At 40.9% G+C, this 18,063-nt stretch overlaps 2 protein-coding genes across 7 annotated transcripts; one reads left to right on the forward strand and one right to left on the reverse strand.

Moving 5' to 3' along the window:
* Positions 1 to 12: 12 nt before the first annotated feature.
* On the reverse strand, positions 13 to 14,936 carry LOC6033606 (ral GTPase-activating protein subunit beta). Of its 6 annotated transcripts, XM_038252430.1 has the most exons (12): positions 14,379 to 14,936; positions 8,846 to 8,875; positions 8,370 to 8,768; positions 7,936 to 8,196; positions 7,415 to 7,846; positions 6,997 to 7,098; positions 6,797 to 6,937; positions 5,134 to 5,671; positions 4,867 to 5,075; positions 4,403 to 4,564; positions 1,852 to 2,550; positions 13 to 1,798 (listed from the first exon to the last, which is right to left on the reverse strand). In XM_038252430.1, exons 1-12 carry the CDS (start codon positions 14,791 to 14,793, stop codon positions 255 to 257), a joined length of 4,932 nt encoding a protein of 1,643 aa, XP_038108358.1. In that variant the 5' UTR covers positions 14,794 to 14,936; the 3' UTR covers positions 13 to 254. The 6 variants fall into 6 exon arrangements, with proteins under 6 accessions (XP_038108358.1, XP_038108359.1, XP_038108361.1 ...); XM_038252431.1 differs by lacking the exon at positions 8,846 to 8,875; XM_038252433.1 differs by lacking the exon at positions 7,415 to 7,846.
* A 2,120-nt stretch (positions 14,937 to 17,056) lies between these two features.
* Positions 17,057 to 18,034, forward strand: LOC6033608 (39S ribosomal protein L4, mitochondrial). Its single transcript, XM_001843984.2, has one exon. It carries the CDS (start codon positions 17,142 to 17,144, stop codon positions 17,988 to 17,990), a length of 849 nt encoding a protein of 282 aa, XP_001844036.2. The 5' UTR covers positions 17,057 to 17,141; the 3' UTR covers positions 17,991 to 18,034.
* Positions 18,035 to 18,063: the final 29 nt, after the last annotated feature.

Below are 18,063 nucleotides of genomic sequence, written 5' to 3' on the forward strand. Positions count from 1 at the left end.
AAAACAAAAAAGTTTACATTGTTAAGTGTTATTGTAAATATTGTTTTATTGTGCATATTAATAAAGATTTAACATTAATTATGATTGTTAAATAAATAAAATTTTAAAATGCATTTAAACAAGCGAACAAAACATACTTAAAAAGAGACTTCACAGTTACAAACAAACTACCAATTAGAACAAGGAGGGGAAACGGAAAGCAGGGGATACACAAACAATAATACTTTGATTTTACAGAATAATTAAGTAAAAGTTCAGATCGACGCCTTGAAGAGATCCGCCAACAGTTCTGGTTCGGTCATATCTTTCTTGTACTTTTGCATCATCTCCTGCACCTTAATCCGGCGACGCACGTGGGGCGGTTGATAAGAATCATTGTCCAGTCGCCTTCGCTTGGCCATATTGTACGCCGTTTGGCGAATCAACGATCCGATGACCCTCTTGCTGACGACCATCCCGTCGATCAACGGAAGCGCATCATGCATCATGCGACCCCCGGTTGGACCGTGCAGTTTGACGCGCAACAGGCCACAGTTCAAAGCATGCAAAAATATGACGTGGCACTCGTTCGAGTTGAGCGGAGTGACGGGCGCGCCTTGGGACACGGAATAACCGGCCCGGGTGTAGTGCAACAGGTCGTCGACCGGGAATGTGAGATGGTCCTCGAAGCTCTCGAGCCAAACGAGCAGGATTTTGGCCGTTGGAGCTGTGTAGAGGGTCGTTGGTTTGGTGGCTCCCGTGCGGCGTCGTACCGGAGGAATCGGATCGGCCGAGCGGCTGCTCATGGAACCGAGCCGGGCTGGTTCGTTTTCCAGGGAAAATTGGCGTGACTTGCTGGAGGCCGCCTTGGAAGGTTGAATTTCGCTGACGCTGCGTTCGTACGTCGTGTTGATTGGATTTGGATCCGGCGTGTCTTCCAGAGTGATTTCGCTCTTGTTGCTTCGGTTGGGGACCACGATTGCGATCTCAGAAGCGACATCCGCCCAGTACAGGACCTTCTTATCGCCGTTCAGCTGAAGATCCTCGATGTTGGAAGAGTTGAACGATTGGGATTTGCGACGAGTTTTGCTTTCTTTCGGGATTTTCCAACTAGTGTTGACGAACCCTGTCCAACCGGCGTGTTCTTCGACGTTCACCGGCCAACCCAAAGTGTAAAGAACGTTCCAAAAGTGCACATCAATGCTGGCCAGATTCTCCGAGTCCATGTTGCCGATAATGTCCTGCTCGGACGTTTGACCAGCCTTGACGTAAAACACGTGGATAGTGTCGCAAGTCCGTGGACTCATTTTATCAAGAATTTTCAAATCTTGACAAAACTCGGGCTTGGTTGTGTCCAGCGCGGTCAAAAGCTTTTGGCCGTTGTTATTCTGACCAATCGAGAGGAACCCAAAGTGGGCGAGAAACAGTCGTGCCGCTTGAAACTCGTGGCAAACGTTTGGTGGGGTCGCTTCCTGTGCGTGGCCCAACCCGTCAACGGAACACTCCGTCTGAGCCCAGGACAGCTTCTCGTACACCAGCTGATCCTCGAGCAGACGCGCCAGATGCTTCGTGGACTGGTTTCCAATCTTTTGCTCGGTTGTGTCCAGCGTTGGAATCGAGTAGTCGACCACGCACGGCGGAATGCGGTCCACCGAATCGGGGAAGAATTTATATTCGACCTCTTGCCGAATCATGATGTCGTTCATGGGGACCGGTCGACCTGGATTTGGGGCGTGATATTTTGTACCGGATTTACTGCGGGAGAGGTGACGCAGCTGCATGGTCCAAGCGTGTCGTCCAAACGGTCCGCGGATTAGAACTGAAAGAGAGATAAGTTAGTATTTGATATATGAACAGTTAAAAACCTCTTACTAGTTACAGTTGGTTGCGGATCCTGGTCGTTTCCAAGTGGTTCTTCAAACAGTGCCAAAATTGTTGAATTCTCCGTGACAAAGTACTTGAACTTCCTAATCGCCTGCTCCTGGTTGATTTCCGAAGTGTCCTCATCATTTGTGTTGGAATGTTTTGCCAGCACGACCTCGTCCAGCAGCGAAGACAGCGACTGCTTGCCACACTCGTCCGGGAAGTAATCGATCTGCTCCAGAATCAACGTCAACAAGTTCTCCGCCGCGTCCCGCACCCTCATCGAGGCCGGCTTCAACTCCTTCTCGTCCTTATGCTTCACCGGCTCGCCCGGCTTTCCCACACTCTTCGACCCGGAAATCCCCAGCTCAACCACCTCCAGCACCGTCGTCAGACACTCCTTGTCCTGCAGCAGATACGGATGGTGCAGCAGCCACGCGGAAGTGCACTGGAACGCGGCCACGATCGTGCTGTGCAGGTCCTTGCTGTGGGCCGGCGGAGGTCGCGAGCACTGGTAGCAGATGTAGTCGCAGATCCACTTGACCGCCCGCTTGCACTCGAGCGCGTCCGAGTCCTTGATGTGCATCGCGGCCAGCCCCGAGAGCAGCTCGAGTGCCGCAAGCGACACGTTCAGGTCGGTCTTCCAGGAGGAGATCAGCCGGTGGCAAACCAGGTAGGTGGCGCGGACGAACAGGGCGTGGCCGCTGTCTGTTTTCGGGTTGTGAGGGGAAGTTGAAATTTATTTAATTAGGAAATTTGAATGTCCTAAAATATTTACATTGCATTAACTTAAACTACAAATATATTGAAGTTATCTGAGGTTAGTTAGTTTTGTAACTTACCTGCAGAAACCAATTTTGATGGACATCAAACATACATCTAGTGTTAGGAATCTTTCAAGTATCCATAGCATTCCATATTTTTTTGCATGCAAACATTAAAATATTTTCTTTCCAACGATAATAGTATCACCAATAATTTTATACTCGGGTAACGGTAACGACAATATAATCGTCATCGATATCGATTAAAGTTTATTAAGAGGGTTGCCTCATGCTTTTAACTGAAGTTTATATTTTATTTTATATTTTTGAAAATATTGTTAGATAAAAGGTGTACACCAAAAGCTCTTTTTTGTGAGAACTTATTATTTTCCGGGAATTCAAATTGGTTTCCCGGGAATTTGGTTTAAAACATCACGTTTACCAAGCTCCTTGCCATACTGGTCATGTCTATGACATAACCACCTAATTATTTTGAAAAAGCTGGCATAAACATTTGCAACACCATATTTTTATGCATAACCTCTTTTTTTTTTAAATAAGGCCATTGCAAATTTCATTTTAAGTTTTTGATTCCTCAAAATCAGGCGGAAAAAATGTAATTGGAAAAAATAAATTGTTGTTGATAAGGATAACACTTGGTACAGGTGGTTGTAATCTATTTAACAACATTTTATAATATATTTTTTTACCAAATAGGGCACATTTTGTTTTTTCGAACCACACATCGGAACATGCAATTTTATTAAAAGATTGTTTTCATAAATTAAATGATATTTTGCCAATTTTGTGTAGTAACATAACTGTAATCATGTATAACGCATTTTGTGATATTTTTTGCTTAAAAATTTTGAAAGTTAGGCTTAAAAATTTAAATTTAGTTTTTTTTTGCCGCCTCCTCGACCCTAACCAAAGCCGAGGGACAAAAACCTTACAATAAAATTTTCAGAAATTTTCAAATTTTATTAGAGAGCAATTCTATGCAAAATAAGGAATCAGTTGTACCGGAACCTTGTCTTTGTCTGGAGAATCATTTCTCGTGTTGGGTTTTTTGCAAATTTTGACGTTTAGAGCATTTTTCAAAAAACAGTTTTGGTAAATGATTTTTGTATTTTTAACGAGAGTTACTCTATCCTACATTTTTCGTGAGTCTTTTTGTAACATCTTAAGCTATTTCCACAAAAATTTTGAACAAAAAAACGTGGGCTCACCTTCAAATTTTACTTTTAAACTCAAAAATCAAAAAATCTCATAGAAGTGGCGTGTATTTTTATTTCAGTGTATTTTTTAGGAAGCACGTCTAATTTCCTACAAGTTTGTGTTTGAACACTTTTTGATACGATGCAACGGCTTCAAGATACGGCAATATGTAAATTACGAAATACAAAAATATTTTAAACACAAACGCCCTTCTCAAATGCCATTTTCGAGTGCATCTGGCTCCATAGGATAACCTGTCGAGAAAAAAGTACCTAGAAAATTCCTGTTTTGGGCTGGAATTGCTCTAGAAATTAACAAATTTCTATGAAAATTATAAATAGATCCCAGACGACTATTTTTAATTTTGCGAACAATTGAGAACATGACATCAATTTCAGATCGTTTCAAAAACAACAAAAGAAATATTAAGATTTACCCTAACCCCAAAACATTCCAGATATTTCGAACGACTAAATATAAAATTACTTAATACTAAAACGATTAGTGACATAAGAACAACTACATGATTAAAAACAATAAACAATAAAAAAAACGAAAAGAAAACTCTCGAGCTTTACCATAAACTGCAGACGAACTGAACTCTAACTCAGGAATAAATTCGGACGGGAAATCATCGAAAGCCGGCAAACTAGAGGGCTCATTGCTAAGCGTGGCGGTGCTATTGTTCCCGATGCTCGAGTTGGCGCTATTGATCGAGTACGTACTCTTCTCCGAGCAGGCTACAGCGGCAACGAGCAACAACAACAAACGGAAGAATTGGTGACGATGATGACGATGGTGTTGGTTGGTTGGTTGGTTGGTTTCGATGATTCGAGGAACAAAAAAGGTAAAATAAAGAGTAAACGGTAATTAAACGGAACAGGAAAAAACGGTGTGTCTAGCTGTTTTGTACTAAAAAACGGAAACTTTTTGTGTGTGAGTGTGTAGTTTTGAAAAAAAAAACGAGTGAAGCGTATTATCTAGCTAGAATTTGAAGAGTTCAAAAAAAAATCTAGCAAGAAATATTGCTGAGATTGCAAACCTGAACTGAGAAGATTGGCATCGTTGGATTGCTGGGAAGTGTGCAGCCCGTCGGGCCCAAGTTCCGTTTCCTCAAAAATGCCCGAATCTTGGACGCACAAATGAAGTCCTCCGAGAAGCATGTGCGTATTTTGGGCATCACTTTCGACCTGAAGTGCGTTCATCAGGATGTTGATCAAGCGCGGCTTTAGCTGAATAAATGTGATCATTCTGTAAGAGAAAACATCGTGTTGTTAAAAATTCCTGCAAAAAAATTCAGTAAGCTCACTTGTCAGCTGGCCCTGCAGTAATGTCCCGAATCGGCAGCGTCTGGAAGTGCAACGGAAGCGACAGAATCGACAGCAGAACGTTGATCGCGGCCCGGCGCAGCTCGACCTTGTTGACGATCACGTTTTGCGATCGCATGCGGAGTTCCTTCTCGGGCAGGATCAGCTCGAGCGCGGCGATAAACGACGGCAGCAGCACCTGAATTCCCTCCAAATCAATCCGGAACAAATCCGACGAATTGTACAGAATGCTCGCCAGCGTTTCCTCGCACTCTTTCGAGTCGTTCAGCTTCAGTCCCTGCTGGAGGGCCATGTAGAACCGGGCCAGGTACACCGGCAGGATCTCCTCACCGGTCTTTTTGGCGCAGAAAATTCGGCACAGCGCACCGACCGCCTCGGCCTTGCCCGATTCGTACTTGTCGATGGTGAGTCCCGGCGGAACGTCGCTCATTTCCGAGAGCGACGGGGGCTGGGACAGACTGCCCTTGCGGTTGTCCATGATCATCGACGAGGGGCGGCGCTTTGCCTCGGCGGCACGTTCTGAAAGTAGTAAGATTTATGTTTTATAACTTGGTCTTCAAAAAATATCATAGCGTGTTGTTCAATCAATTGAAAATCTTGAAAATTATAAATCTCCAAATTGTTTATATGTGTTTCTTTAGAAACTTTAAGAAATTTTTCAAATGTGTAGGACTGTTCAGAAATTTTCAGACTTTTTAAGATTTTTTCAAAAAATATAATTTTTCAGAATTTTTAAAGATTTTTTTCAGATATTTCAAGTTTTTTTTTAGATTTTGTTTTGATACATGGCGAAATCAAGTTTGCAATCCGCAAATCACCGTCTTTTAGCGAAGCGAGGCGATTTTTTTTAATTTCATTTTTTTTAGATTTTTTTAAAAACCAAAAAAAAAAGAAGAAAAAACAAAGTTAACAAATTTAAGAAATTTGAGAAATTTAAGAAATTTAAGATATTTAAGAAATTGAAATTTAAGAAATTAAAAAAATTTAAGAAATTTAAGAAATTTAAGAAATTTAAAAAATTTAAAAAATTTAAGAAATTTAAGAAATTTTAGAAATTTAAGAAATTTAAGAAATTTAAGAAATTTAAGAAATTTAAGAAATTTAAGAAATTTAAGAAATTTAAGAAATTTAAGAAATTTAAGAAATTTAAGAAATTTAAGAAATTTAAGAAATTTAAGAAATTTAAGAAATTGGAATTTAAGAAATTTAAGAAATTTAAGAAATTTAAAAGAAATTTAAGAAATTTAAGAATTTTTTAGAAATTTGAGAAGTTTAAGAAATTGAAGAAATTTAAGAAATTTAAGAAATTTAAGAAATTCAAGAAATTTTTAGAAATTTGAGAAGTTTCAGAAGTTGAAGAATTTTTTTTGGAAATATTAAAAAACATATTTTTAAAACTTTTATAAATTTTCAAAAATGTTTAAAATGTAAAGTAAAATTAGTCTGAAAATTAATGATTTAGATTGAAAGAGATTGAGAGTGATATTGCAAAGCTTAGAATGAGAGTGACAATGAAATGCGAAAGAATGAGTGAGAGAGAGAATAAGAGTGGAAGTGAGTGAGTGGCTGAGACTGTAAGTGAACAAGTGAGTGAGTGAAGTGAAAGTGAATAAAAGAAACATGGAATAAATTTGTATCACATACTCTTCATATTCTGAATCCAGGTTTCCCCACCGATGTGGGCCGCATCAAAGAGCCACTCCCCAAACAGGTGCAGGATACTGTTGCACCGGGGACGATTGGTGGCCAGCGGAACACGGTTCTCCTGGCACAAGGACAGCATTGCTTTGGGAAGTAAATCGTTATCTCGAGATGCTTTGATTATTAGGACGGTGAAGGCTTACATGAAAATCCAGACGACGGAAGCGACGCCGACTGTGGGACCGGATTCGATTGGTTTGCGTTGCGACTGCTGGTCAATCCGCTGAACGAACTCTTTGTGAGACCTTGAAGAAGGTAGAAAATTTATTAGTTTACAGGTTTACGATGCAAGTTTCTTTTACAGATGCAATTAATTACGCTATAAAGTGCGATTTGTTTGAAGAATTGCTTGAAAATGTTGCAAAAAATGTGGGTTAATCAATGTCCTACGTCTCGAAATCGCGAGCACTACAAAAAATTTCAAAATTAAGAAAAAATCAAGATCATTAGAGAGCAATCGATCCTCTAAGAAAAACGTTACGCACACACACTGATCAAGCAAATAATACAAAAAAAGATAAAACACAGACAGTTGAGGTGAAAAGATCTCGAGATGCGCACCCTTTGCCTGGTGGGACATGGAAATGACCGCGTGGGCGGAAATGGACGGCGCCACGCTAAAGCTCTTGGCCAGCCGCCGCTGAAGGGGCGGTGTTGGCGAGTTCGGAACGCCACCATCTCCGCCGCCACCCGACGTTCCAAACTGACCGTCGTGCGAAACGCTGTTGATAAAGTTGCTAAGCACGTTTGTGGAACCCGCCACGGGTTGTGCATCGCCGCTCTGACTATTGATGCTGGTGCCACTTCCCGCCACGCCAAGCGCAGCCCCGAGGCCCAACCCGCCGATGCCGCCGGTGGCCCGAATCGACGGACTCTGCTTGATCTCCCCACCGGAATGCCTGAAATTAATGTTTGGCGTCGTGTTGCCACCGCCGACCCCGTGATGGAGCTGGCCAACACTGTCCGGATCTTCCTGCCTGTACTGAGTTATGCCTGAGGTTTTTTTTTTGGGAAATGTCGCGTCGCGCAGAATGGAAGTGATCAATTTGATTTGACGAACGCTACAAACTAAGAATAATTACCTAGGAATGCATCCACAAGGCCGGCGATTCCCTTCATGGTTTTCAGGAAGATCTGCGGCAACTGCAGTAAACACGGATGGTATTGCGGTTCGATTCCGTCGGAGTTGAGCAGGACGGCCTGGATGAACTGCGGCGTACGGCTGATTACCTGCGGGCAGCACAAATCGGTCGGGGCGCCGAGGATCTTCAGAAAGCGGATCCACGACTGGGCAATCCCGTCGTTGGTCATGCCGGCCGGAATCAGGTTGCTGTCCTCCTCCACTGAAATTGGAATAACAGGGCTGAGTCGTCGACTAAGTCCGCCCAAGAGAAACTTTGCATTTTGCAAATTGGCCAAGTTTGCCTTCATGAAAAAGATAGAGCGCCCTCAGGAGGCCCCTGGCCGCCCAAAGGGAGATTCAGATTTGTACCATTGAATTGTCTTCAACACTTACGTATCTTCATCTCCGGAAAGGCCGGCCCATAGGTAAACTCCAGCAGCTTCGCCGTCAGCACCAAATTAACCCGGTTCCACTGCTCGACGAGGGCAATCCGGTGACGCCAGGCCGCACACGATTCCTGGAACGTCTTCCATAGCGACGGCGAAGGGAAGCACCGATTGCAGGCCAGCAGCCACACCTCGAACAGAACGCTCAGCACTCGCTCGCACAGCTGATCTCCGACGTCGTCCTTCACGATGGGCGGCGCCAGCAGAATCTCGTTGATGGCCAGAAGAAAGAGCAGCAATGATTCCCACGTTTCTACCGTCAAAATTCGCGAGTTTTGGGCCGTGTCTTGGAGGGTTCGCAGAACTCGGTGACAAAAGACCGCCTGTCGGTTGATTGTGTCGGAACCTGGAGGGCGGGGAAGATTCCGGATTAGGTTTTCTAGTTCCGAACCACCTCTAACTAATGTTGGTCAAACAAATCACCTAAGTCCTCTTGATAAATAAAAGGCCAGTCTGGTTGAGAGCGCGTAGAAAGGAATAGATCAGTATCAAACACACGGCAATTTTACGATATATACAAAAGACAAATAGATTATGATTAGTAGGGGGAGGTTGTTTGGAAAAGGTGCATGTAGGAAGCAAAACAAAAAAAAACTTAATAATTAAAGCGTGCATGAATTATTGAATTCTAGAGTACTTTTTCAAAAGGTCCTATGCGCCAAAAGTAAACAAACTGAGTTAGTTATTGCATTATATTCGGTGTACTAAAAACTATACTATCCGCTAACCCGATTTCTTGAAACTCTTATATTTTTAAATATAATATTTATCTACAAAACAACCTACAACTATTCTCAATAAATTTTAAACAAAATGGTTATAGGTCATTTTACCAACTGGTTGTTCTATGTGCATTCTGGTCGAACGTGTACATAGAACGGTAGCAAATCGACCTATAAGCAATTATAAATATATTTTAATCATCATGCACATACGCTCACATCAAAATGACCTATGTTAAAGATATAATGGATAATTAAAATATAAATTATACGTCGTTTTTGTATGAAACTAAATTATTTTACAATCTTCAATTTATGTACAATGAACAATATATCCGAATCTCGCGCAGAGTGTAGTCATCAGCTGGGAGAGAGCATGAAATTTTTCAATGTTGCCAAAGCCGAAAGGAATAGTGCAAAACGACCTACCCGCCCTCTCTCGAATTTGACAGATAGGATTGATTGAATGCGAGCCAAAGGCGAGCATAAATTGGATTGAACAAAAAAACATTTTTTTTGTGTTGACACTAGTGAGAATTGCTCGGTGTTTTGCACACGCTCCGGTACTTCTCGGTTGTCATTTATCGGCGGAAGATCATTTACGGAAGTCTTCCGGTCCTCTACAAGCAGCGGGAGATCCGGTTGTCCAGAAATGGAATTTCTATTCCGGTAAAGTTGCTTTGCTTTAGTTCCGACTCAGGGCCTCCGTTTACAGTTGTGAAAAGTTCAAACAAAATTCGCCCACCTGCTCCAACTCATCGAAAGCCTCTGGTTGAGCTGAACGGGCCAAGGTGTAATCCGCAAGATACCGATGCCAAGACAGGTGATCATCGGATGCCATCCGAACGGCCAGCTTTGGTACTGTCGTACTTGGAATACCCAGAGAAGGAAGCGACACCCACATCAAGTCCATTGAAGGAACGGAACGGTATGTAAATTGAACTGTTTAAACCGAAAGATGCAAGTTACATAAATCATTTAGTTGCAGAGACGAAACATCAGAAACAAAAGAAGATTCCGGAAATTTGACCGTTCTTGACATTACTTTCGGCGATTTCAACGCGCCCACATCTACGCCTGAATCAAGAATACCTCATTTGCTGCGGGACTCGATAGTCAAAGAGAAGAGGTTGAGAATTTTCCAGCAGTTTCCGTTGATGGTTTGTATTTGTTTATTTTTTATGATCAAATAGTATCTAACGTGAATTATTCTCGCAGAAATGGATGAAAGCTCGCTGGAACCTTCTATCGCAGAACGATGGTTATTTGCAGGATGGCCAGGCCACGCCCCGAGACCAGATGTCTAATCCCTTACAGTTTGCATCCCGATGGAAGGTCCAGCTGGAGCATTCCCCGGCGCAATCGATCTTTCGGTCCAAACACGATCTGGAAAGGAATTGTTGGATCGTCCAGTTTCGGCATCGGCCGGTTTGCTAATCTAACATTTTTGCTTATTGTTGGTTACAATCTAAGCTTTTTCTTTACAGTTTTGCGTTCCACTGAGGATAAACCGCAGCCGAAGTCGACGGAAACGTCGACAAGCCCCACTTCGCCTCGGGAAACACCGGCTAATCGAAGTGATCAGGTGACGTTACCGAATCTTGAAGTCAACGATTCACCATGTGATGGAGGTGATCAAAGTTTGGACGAGAGTGACGCAGTTCACCTTGCTCCATACGACCTTCGTCTCCGAGCAGATCGTCACGGCCGGAAACGGAATCGCCCAAACTGGGGTGACCTTGTCAAACGTTACAATCACGGGATTTTCATCCCACTTTCGGTACATCCCGTCGATCAGCTTTCCACAGTCGTACATCGACAGAGCAGAACTTTTACAGAACTTCTCAAAAGCATTCGATGCCGCGATCCAATGCGGCTGATGCCGTGGATCGTGTTGTGTCGGCAAAACTCCATAAACAGATCTTTCAGTCCGGATGAAGAGGAAGAAGATGGTACTTAGATGTAGGTTGTAGGAGTATGAAGACAAAGAATACGATGTGAATGTGTTGTATAAACTGTGAAAATACAAAAAAATGTTTAAAATTGATTGGGCTATCTTTTTTGTTCAAGGGATAGAATTCAAATAATAGGAAGGTGATTTGTTTCAATTTGGAAACAGGTTTTGTTTTTTCTTCTCTATAAAAAAAGTCTTTATATCCGTCCATCAGTGGGGACACAACCATGCCCATTTGTTTGATTAAATTAGCTCTAATTCAACTCGATTGCGAGATGAAATACTCGAAACTAGGTGTCCGAAGGTTTGATTGTTGAGGCAATTGCAAACCTCTTTTTAAACCTTAGCTTTCATCCACCCCGGGATTCGAACTGACGACCTTTGATTTGTGAGTCCAACTACCTACCAGCGACTCCACCGAGGCAGGAGACCCAGGGAGACGACTCCTACACCTGGACTGAGCTAACGACCTTACCTCTAGGTTAGACAGGGCCAACATTTACTTTCCCGTCCGACGGAAGGCGTGATTAAACAAATCTCATCTCACAAAATGTCACCGAGACCTTCTGGTATCAAACCCAGGCCGACTTGGTGAGAGCACGTCAGTGGATGTTTACATTAGGTTTCTTTACAAACCCATATTGGCCCAATTACATTGTTTTGTTTGAATTCTGCTCATAATCACCTTCCTGAAGTTGTACACAAATTCTCGTTTGCGCAGGTTGGCGGAGTTGTTTCTGAGCCGATTGTCCTTTGTTTGTAGCTTTGATACCAGCCGTGATACCAGCACGCGATGTCAACGCCAGGATGCACGAGAACAGAGTCATTGAGGGCCGACCAGAGAGGACCACGTCGATGTAGAGGACATCCTCGACGTCCAGGTACCAGATTCGACAGCCCTTGGCCGTCCCCTTTCCCGCCAAGCGCAGCGCAAGATCGAACAATGGTCCTATTTAATTTTTGACGCAATGAAGCTAAAAGCTTTGCAGTTGCTGAAATTATTTTATTCGATGTACAATCTCACCTTATTATTTATCCATAAAAAACGCACCTGTATTCGACCGTACATTGATTGCTATTGCTTTAAAACATTAAACACAACAGTAGTACAGTGAGTCAAATATTTGTCCGTACCCCCCCGTACGGAAAATGTTTGTGATATAAAAGTACATAAAATTCGACTAAAGTGCCATGTTTTATACATCAATCGACGCGGCAGAATGTCCTCTTTAAGACACTGTCATTGGATTTGCAAAAAACTTTTTCTTAAAAATACAAAAATAGTTTACTGAAAAAGTAAAATAAAGAGGTCAAATAATTGTCCGTACCCTAATAAAAGTACAAAATCTGATCGATTTAAGTGAATTCATTTATGAAATGTTGTTTCTGTGTCAAATACTAGCACCTCTAGCCAGTTTGTGACAACTTTGAACTTCTGATAACTTTATTAAGTTAGTTTATATTAAAATTGGATTAAATTTAGTTTTTATGTAAAACTTATCAAAATATTAGTTTATAAACAACTATTTTTATAAAATTGCTATTTTATGTTGTAAGAGTCTCTATTTAACAAGTTTTAACAATATTTGTTCGAAATATACATTGTTTTCATCTTTTTATTGACATTTTCGACCAAAAATACTGTTTCGGAACAATACCGTTAAACAATCCGGATTGTCCCGGAACCGGTTTAACCCTCGGAGGTGGTGGTCAGATAGAGGACAAAACCCACCTCTTGCAATTTAAAGCATCCAATTTCGTCCACTACAGCCCGATTACGAGTCCCTAGTCTGAAATTTGAAATTTTCAAATTCCCCAAGCAAAACATTCTGTCCCAGGACGGTACAAAAATTCTCAGTACGGAAAGTGAAAATTTCAAATTTCAGACTAGGGACTCGTAATCGGGCTGTAGTGGACGAAATTGGATGCTTTAAATTGCAAGAGGTGGGTTTTTTTGTCCTCTATCTGACCACCACAAAATTTCCCTCCGAGGGGTTAAACCGGTTCCGGGACAATCCGGATTGTTTAACGGTATTGTTCCGAAACAGTATTTTTGGTCGAAAAATGTCAATAAAAAAGATGAAAACAATGTATATTTCGAACAAATATTGTTAAAACTTGTTAAATAGAGACTCTTACAACATAAAATAGCAATTTTATAAAAATAGTTGTTTATAAACTAATATTTTGATAAGTTTTACATAAAAAAACTAAATTTAATCCAATTTTTAATATAAACTAACTTAATAAAGTTATCAGAAGTTCAAAGTTGTCACAAACTGGCTAGAGGTACTAGTATTTGACACAGAAACAACATTTCATAGATAAATTCACTTAAATCGATCAGATTTTGTACTTTTACAAGGGGTACGGACAATTATTTGACCTCTTTTTTTGACTTTTTTCAGTAAACTATTTTTGTATTTTTTAAGAAAAAGTTTTTTTGCAAATCCAATGACAGTGTCTTAAAGAGGACATTCTGCCGCGTCGATTGATGTACAAAACATGGCACTTTAGTCGAATTTTATGTACTTTTATATCACAAACATTTTCCGTACGGGGGGGTACGGACAAATATTTGACTCACTGTATGTGCGCTCACAGCATGATAGGCGGATAGAACAATTTTCCATGTCAAAATATCCAATGCGCCAAGGTAAACAATAATCATTGTTTACATTGGCGCATTGGTTAATTTAACATCGTAAATTATCCTACCCGCCACCCATCTGACAGAAGTCTGATTGGTTATAACGGTTTCTCTCTCCTCTCACGCGCTGGAAGCATTGAAATATTTCATGCTCTTCATCAGCTGTTGCCTACACGTTACGAGAGGGTTGGACATAGACTGTTATCAAAAAAGTATTGTTTTTTTAAATCGAGATTTAAATTTTATTTCATAAAGTTTTATGTGCCTTGCCACATGAATATAGTCCAATGCGTTAAGTCTTATGTGCAAAATTTGTCCTATGAACGTGTCCTATGTGCACTCATAGGTTGTATGAACCAAATTGCTTCAGAACTAAGTGTAATATTAACTTTTATATGATCCCGAGTTGCACACTTGAAAAGCATAACTCTAGACCCATTTGGGCGTTTTCAGAATCGAAAAATACCCAAGCGTGTTTAAATGAGATTTAAAAATGTGCACCAAAACTTTGTCATCAAATTTCTCAGATTGAGGTTTTTGCACATAGGACCTTTTGAAAAAGTACTCTAGAATTAGTCGCCATCCAAAAATTTTAAAGCCAAAAATAATCCGCGTAAAACTCTAGTTCACCTTCGCCTGGCCGCGGAACAAACAAATTGTACAAATGTTTTATAATTTTCCTCCCAAACTCATTCGGCGACTCGCAAATCGGTTTCGGAATGCTAATCTTCGGCACCCCAGGATTCAACGCCGTAATCCACTCGCAGTAAATGTTTACACAATCCTTGATGATGTCGTGCTCCGCCAGCGGAAGACTCAACCCGTGACAAATCACGTCCATGCACCACTGCACCTCCTGGTCACTGCTCAGCGAGCTCGGTTCCGCCGCGTTCGTAATGCCCAGATTGCCAGCCAACTGCTTCACCACCACGGCTGCCACATCACGCCCACCCGCGATTCCAAACTTTCCCAGCACGCTCTGCGACTGCACCGACTGGATGTTGTCCGTGATGGTCGGCACCAGCGAGGCCCACTCCGAGTACATGGTGTTGTTCCGGCGCCTAGAATTGTCCAAACATTTCACTGGAAACTAACGGAAAAAGTTCGGGGTTTTCCTGGTCGAGCACAAAAATTTCACTTTTTCACCGTTTTTGCAGTGTTGACGTTCTTCTCTGCTGATGTTTTGTGTTGACGTTTTGACTGAAGTTTTCTTGACATTTATCTTTCTTGCGGAAGGAAAAGTATTGCAATCTCAGAATTTTAGAATTTTAGAATAATTCTAAAATTCTAAAATTCTGAGTTCTAAAATTATTTCAGAATTCAGAATTTTTGAATTTAAGAATTTTAGAATTTTAGAATTTTAGAATTTTAGAATTTTAGAATTTTAGAATTTTAGAATTTTAGAATTTTAGAATTTTAGAATTTTAGAATTTTAGAATTTTAGAATTTTAGAATTTTAGAATTTTAGAATTTTAGAATTTTAGAATTTTAGAATTTTAGAATTTTAGAACTTTAGAATTTCAGAATTTTAAAATTTTAGAATTTTAGAATTTTAGAATTTTAGAATTTAAGAATTTCAGAATTTTAGAATTTTAGAATTTTAGAATTTTAGAATTTTAGAATTTTAGAATTTTAGAATTTTAGAATTTTAGAATTTTAGAATTTTAGAATTTTAGAATTTTAGAATTTTAGAATTTTAGAAATTTTAGAAATTTAGAATTTTAGAATTTTAGAATTTTAGAATTTTAGAATTTTAGAATTTTAGAATTTTAGAATTTTAGAATTTTAGAATTTTAGAATTTTAGAATTTTAGAATTTTAGAATTTTAGAATTTTAGAATTTTAGAATTTTAGAATTTTAGAATTTTAGAATTTTAGAATTTTAGAATTTTAGAATTTTAGAATTTTAGAATTTTAGAATTTTAGAATTTTAGAATTTTAGAATTTTAGAATTTTAGAATTTTAGAATTTTAGAATTTTAGAATTTTAGAATTTCAGAATTTTAGAATTTTAGAATTTTAGAATTTTAGAATTTTAGAATTTTAGAATTTTAGAATTTTAGAATTTTAGAATTTTAGAATTTTAGAATTTTAGAATTTTAGAATTTTAGAATTTTAGAATTTTAGAATTTTAGAATTTTAGAATTTTAGAATTTTAGAATTTTAGAATTTTAGAATTTTAGAATTTTATATGTGGAGCGGCCGTGGCTGACTGGTTACGGTGTTCGCTTTGTAAGCGAATGGTTCTGGGTTCGATGCCCATCTGCTCCCAACGAGAAAGTTTAGAACACAGAAATTAGAAATGATTGAATATGAACGAAAAATCAAAGTCGCTCGAGACAGGGTTCGATCCCCCGTTCTTTGGATTGGTAAGCAAAAATGCTAACCACTAGGCCATGTCGACTTGGTGAACTTGGACTGGAATTAGGAATACTGTTACAGAGAGCGAGTTGTGGCGCTATAACCACGGCAAATAGTGTCCAGGGCATTCGTGGAAATACAATGTCCCATCCCAGAGGGTCCCGGAGTACCAAACCTTCTTAGCATGGTGCTCCCAACAAATACAACCAAAATCTCGGAGCGTATGGTGGTGTGTCCCCACGCTTCTTCCTCCCCTGTCGATTCAGAATTGTGTTGTTGTTCGAACACTCTGTGCTCAAACTCAACCCAATTACGAGTCATCTCTGCGATACGGCTTTACGCAGTAGGCCTGGCCGCTTTAACGCTTGTGATGTTTCAATGCATTCCGATGCAATGGCACACTACAAATGTTAATAAATGACAAGAAGAGTGCTAGGCGTCATCTAACCTAAGGCACTCTCCAGGATCCCTTCGAAAGATTTGCTGCGCTAGGGTCTGATTAGATTAGATTAGATTTAGAATTTTAGAATTTTAGAATTTTAGCTTTTTTTGAATTTTAGAATTTTAGAATTTTCAAAAAGGTAAGCAACTGTTATATATTACGCTTTTTATAATTTGGGCTGTTCTTTCATGTGATTAATGAGATTTTATTTATTCTACGTTCTACACTTTTTTTTAATATGTTATGCTTCTAGCCAGCCACAATAGTTTAAAGTATACATTTTAAAAAAACACCTGATTTTTTTCAAATGTCCAATAAACAAAATTTGTTCGCTGGGATTTTTTTAAACTGCATTAAGCTAGGGGTATTAAAAACATTAAAATTTTGGATCGTTAAAAAAACTCTAGTCTTTGACCACAGAGTAAAAAAAAATGTAACAGGAAGTAAGGAAGCCATTATCTAGCACCCTAGGTGGATCAATATCCGGCGTCAAACCCTTTTGACAGTTCCCCTTTTGCAGCCGCATGTGTGTTTACCAAAAAAGTCAAAACATCAATCGCGTAACATCGTCGTTCCGCTTCCCGGGGTAAAAATGTTCCAAATTTTACGAAAAAGTGCCGGGAATCTGTGCGCGTTGCGTGTCCAGCTCATCGGGGCATCGTCGTCCGGCCAATGCAGGGCACTCACCCAGCAGCAGCAGCAGCAGCAGCAGCAGGTGATTGAACTGCCGGAGGTTCGTCCGCCGCGTGCCGTTTGGATCGAGAATCTGGACACGGTGGAGGAGCGCAAGTTGGGCATTCAGGAGCTGAGCAACGAGGTGTTTGGGGCCACCCCGCGGATAGATATTGTCCACCAGAACGTCGAGTGGCAGCGCAAGTATCGGTATGTAAGCTTTGCCCATGCTAAGACGCGGAATGAGGTTCGGGGAGGTGGTCGGAAGCCGTGGCCTCAGAAGGGTCTGGGAAAGGCTCGGCATGGGTCGATTCGGTCGCCGCTGTGGCGCGGGGGTGGCATTGCGCACGGTCCGCGTTCGCCGACGACGCACTTTTACATGCTCCCGTTCTTCAACCGGGTTTTGGGGCTGGTGTCGACACTTTCGATAAAGCTGGCCCAGGACGATCTGCACATCGTGGACAGTTTGGACATTCCGACCGACGATCCGCAGTTTCTGCGGGATCTAGTGCAGGAACGGGCGTGGGGACCGTCGGTGCTGTTTGTGGACAGTTCTGACTTGATGCCGAGGAACATTACGGCCGGAACGGAATCGATTGATCACGTGAACCTAATGCCAGTGTACGGATTGAACGTGTACTCGATGCTGAAGCACAACACGCTGGTGCTGACGCGGGAGGCCGCCGAGGAGATTGAGGCCAAGCTGAGCGAACAGCTGCACCGCAACGATGCCCGGTCGTTGATGACCAAGTTTAAGGTTGATCGGTAGAATGTTTGAGGGGAATGTAAATATAGTTGATTGAACGAGAAGCAGATGGGGTTCTTTTTAGTTCTGGAAGGAA

Source organism: Culex quinquefasciatus, chromosome 2 (assembly GCF_015732765.1).
Source record: "Culex quinquefasciatus strain JHB chromosome 2, VPISU_Cqui_1.0_pri_paternal, whole genome shotgun sequence".
Lineage (NCBI taxonomy): Eukaryota > Metazoa > Arthropoda > Insecta > Diptera > Culicidae > Culex > Culex quinquefasciatus.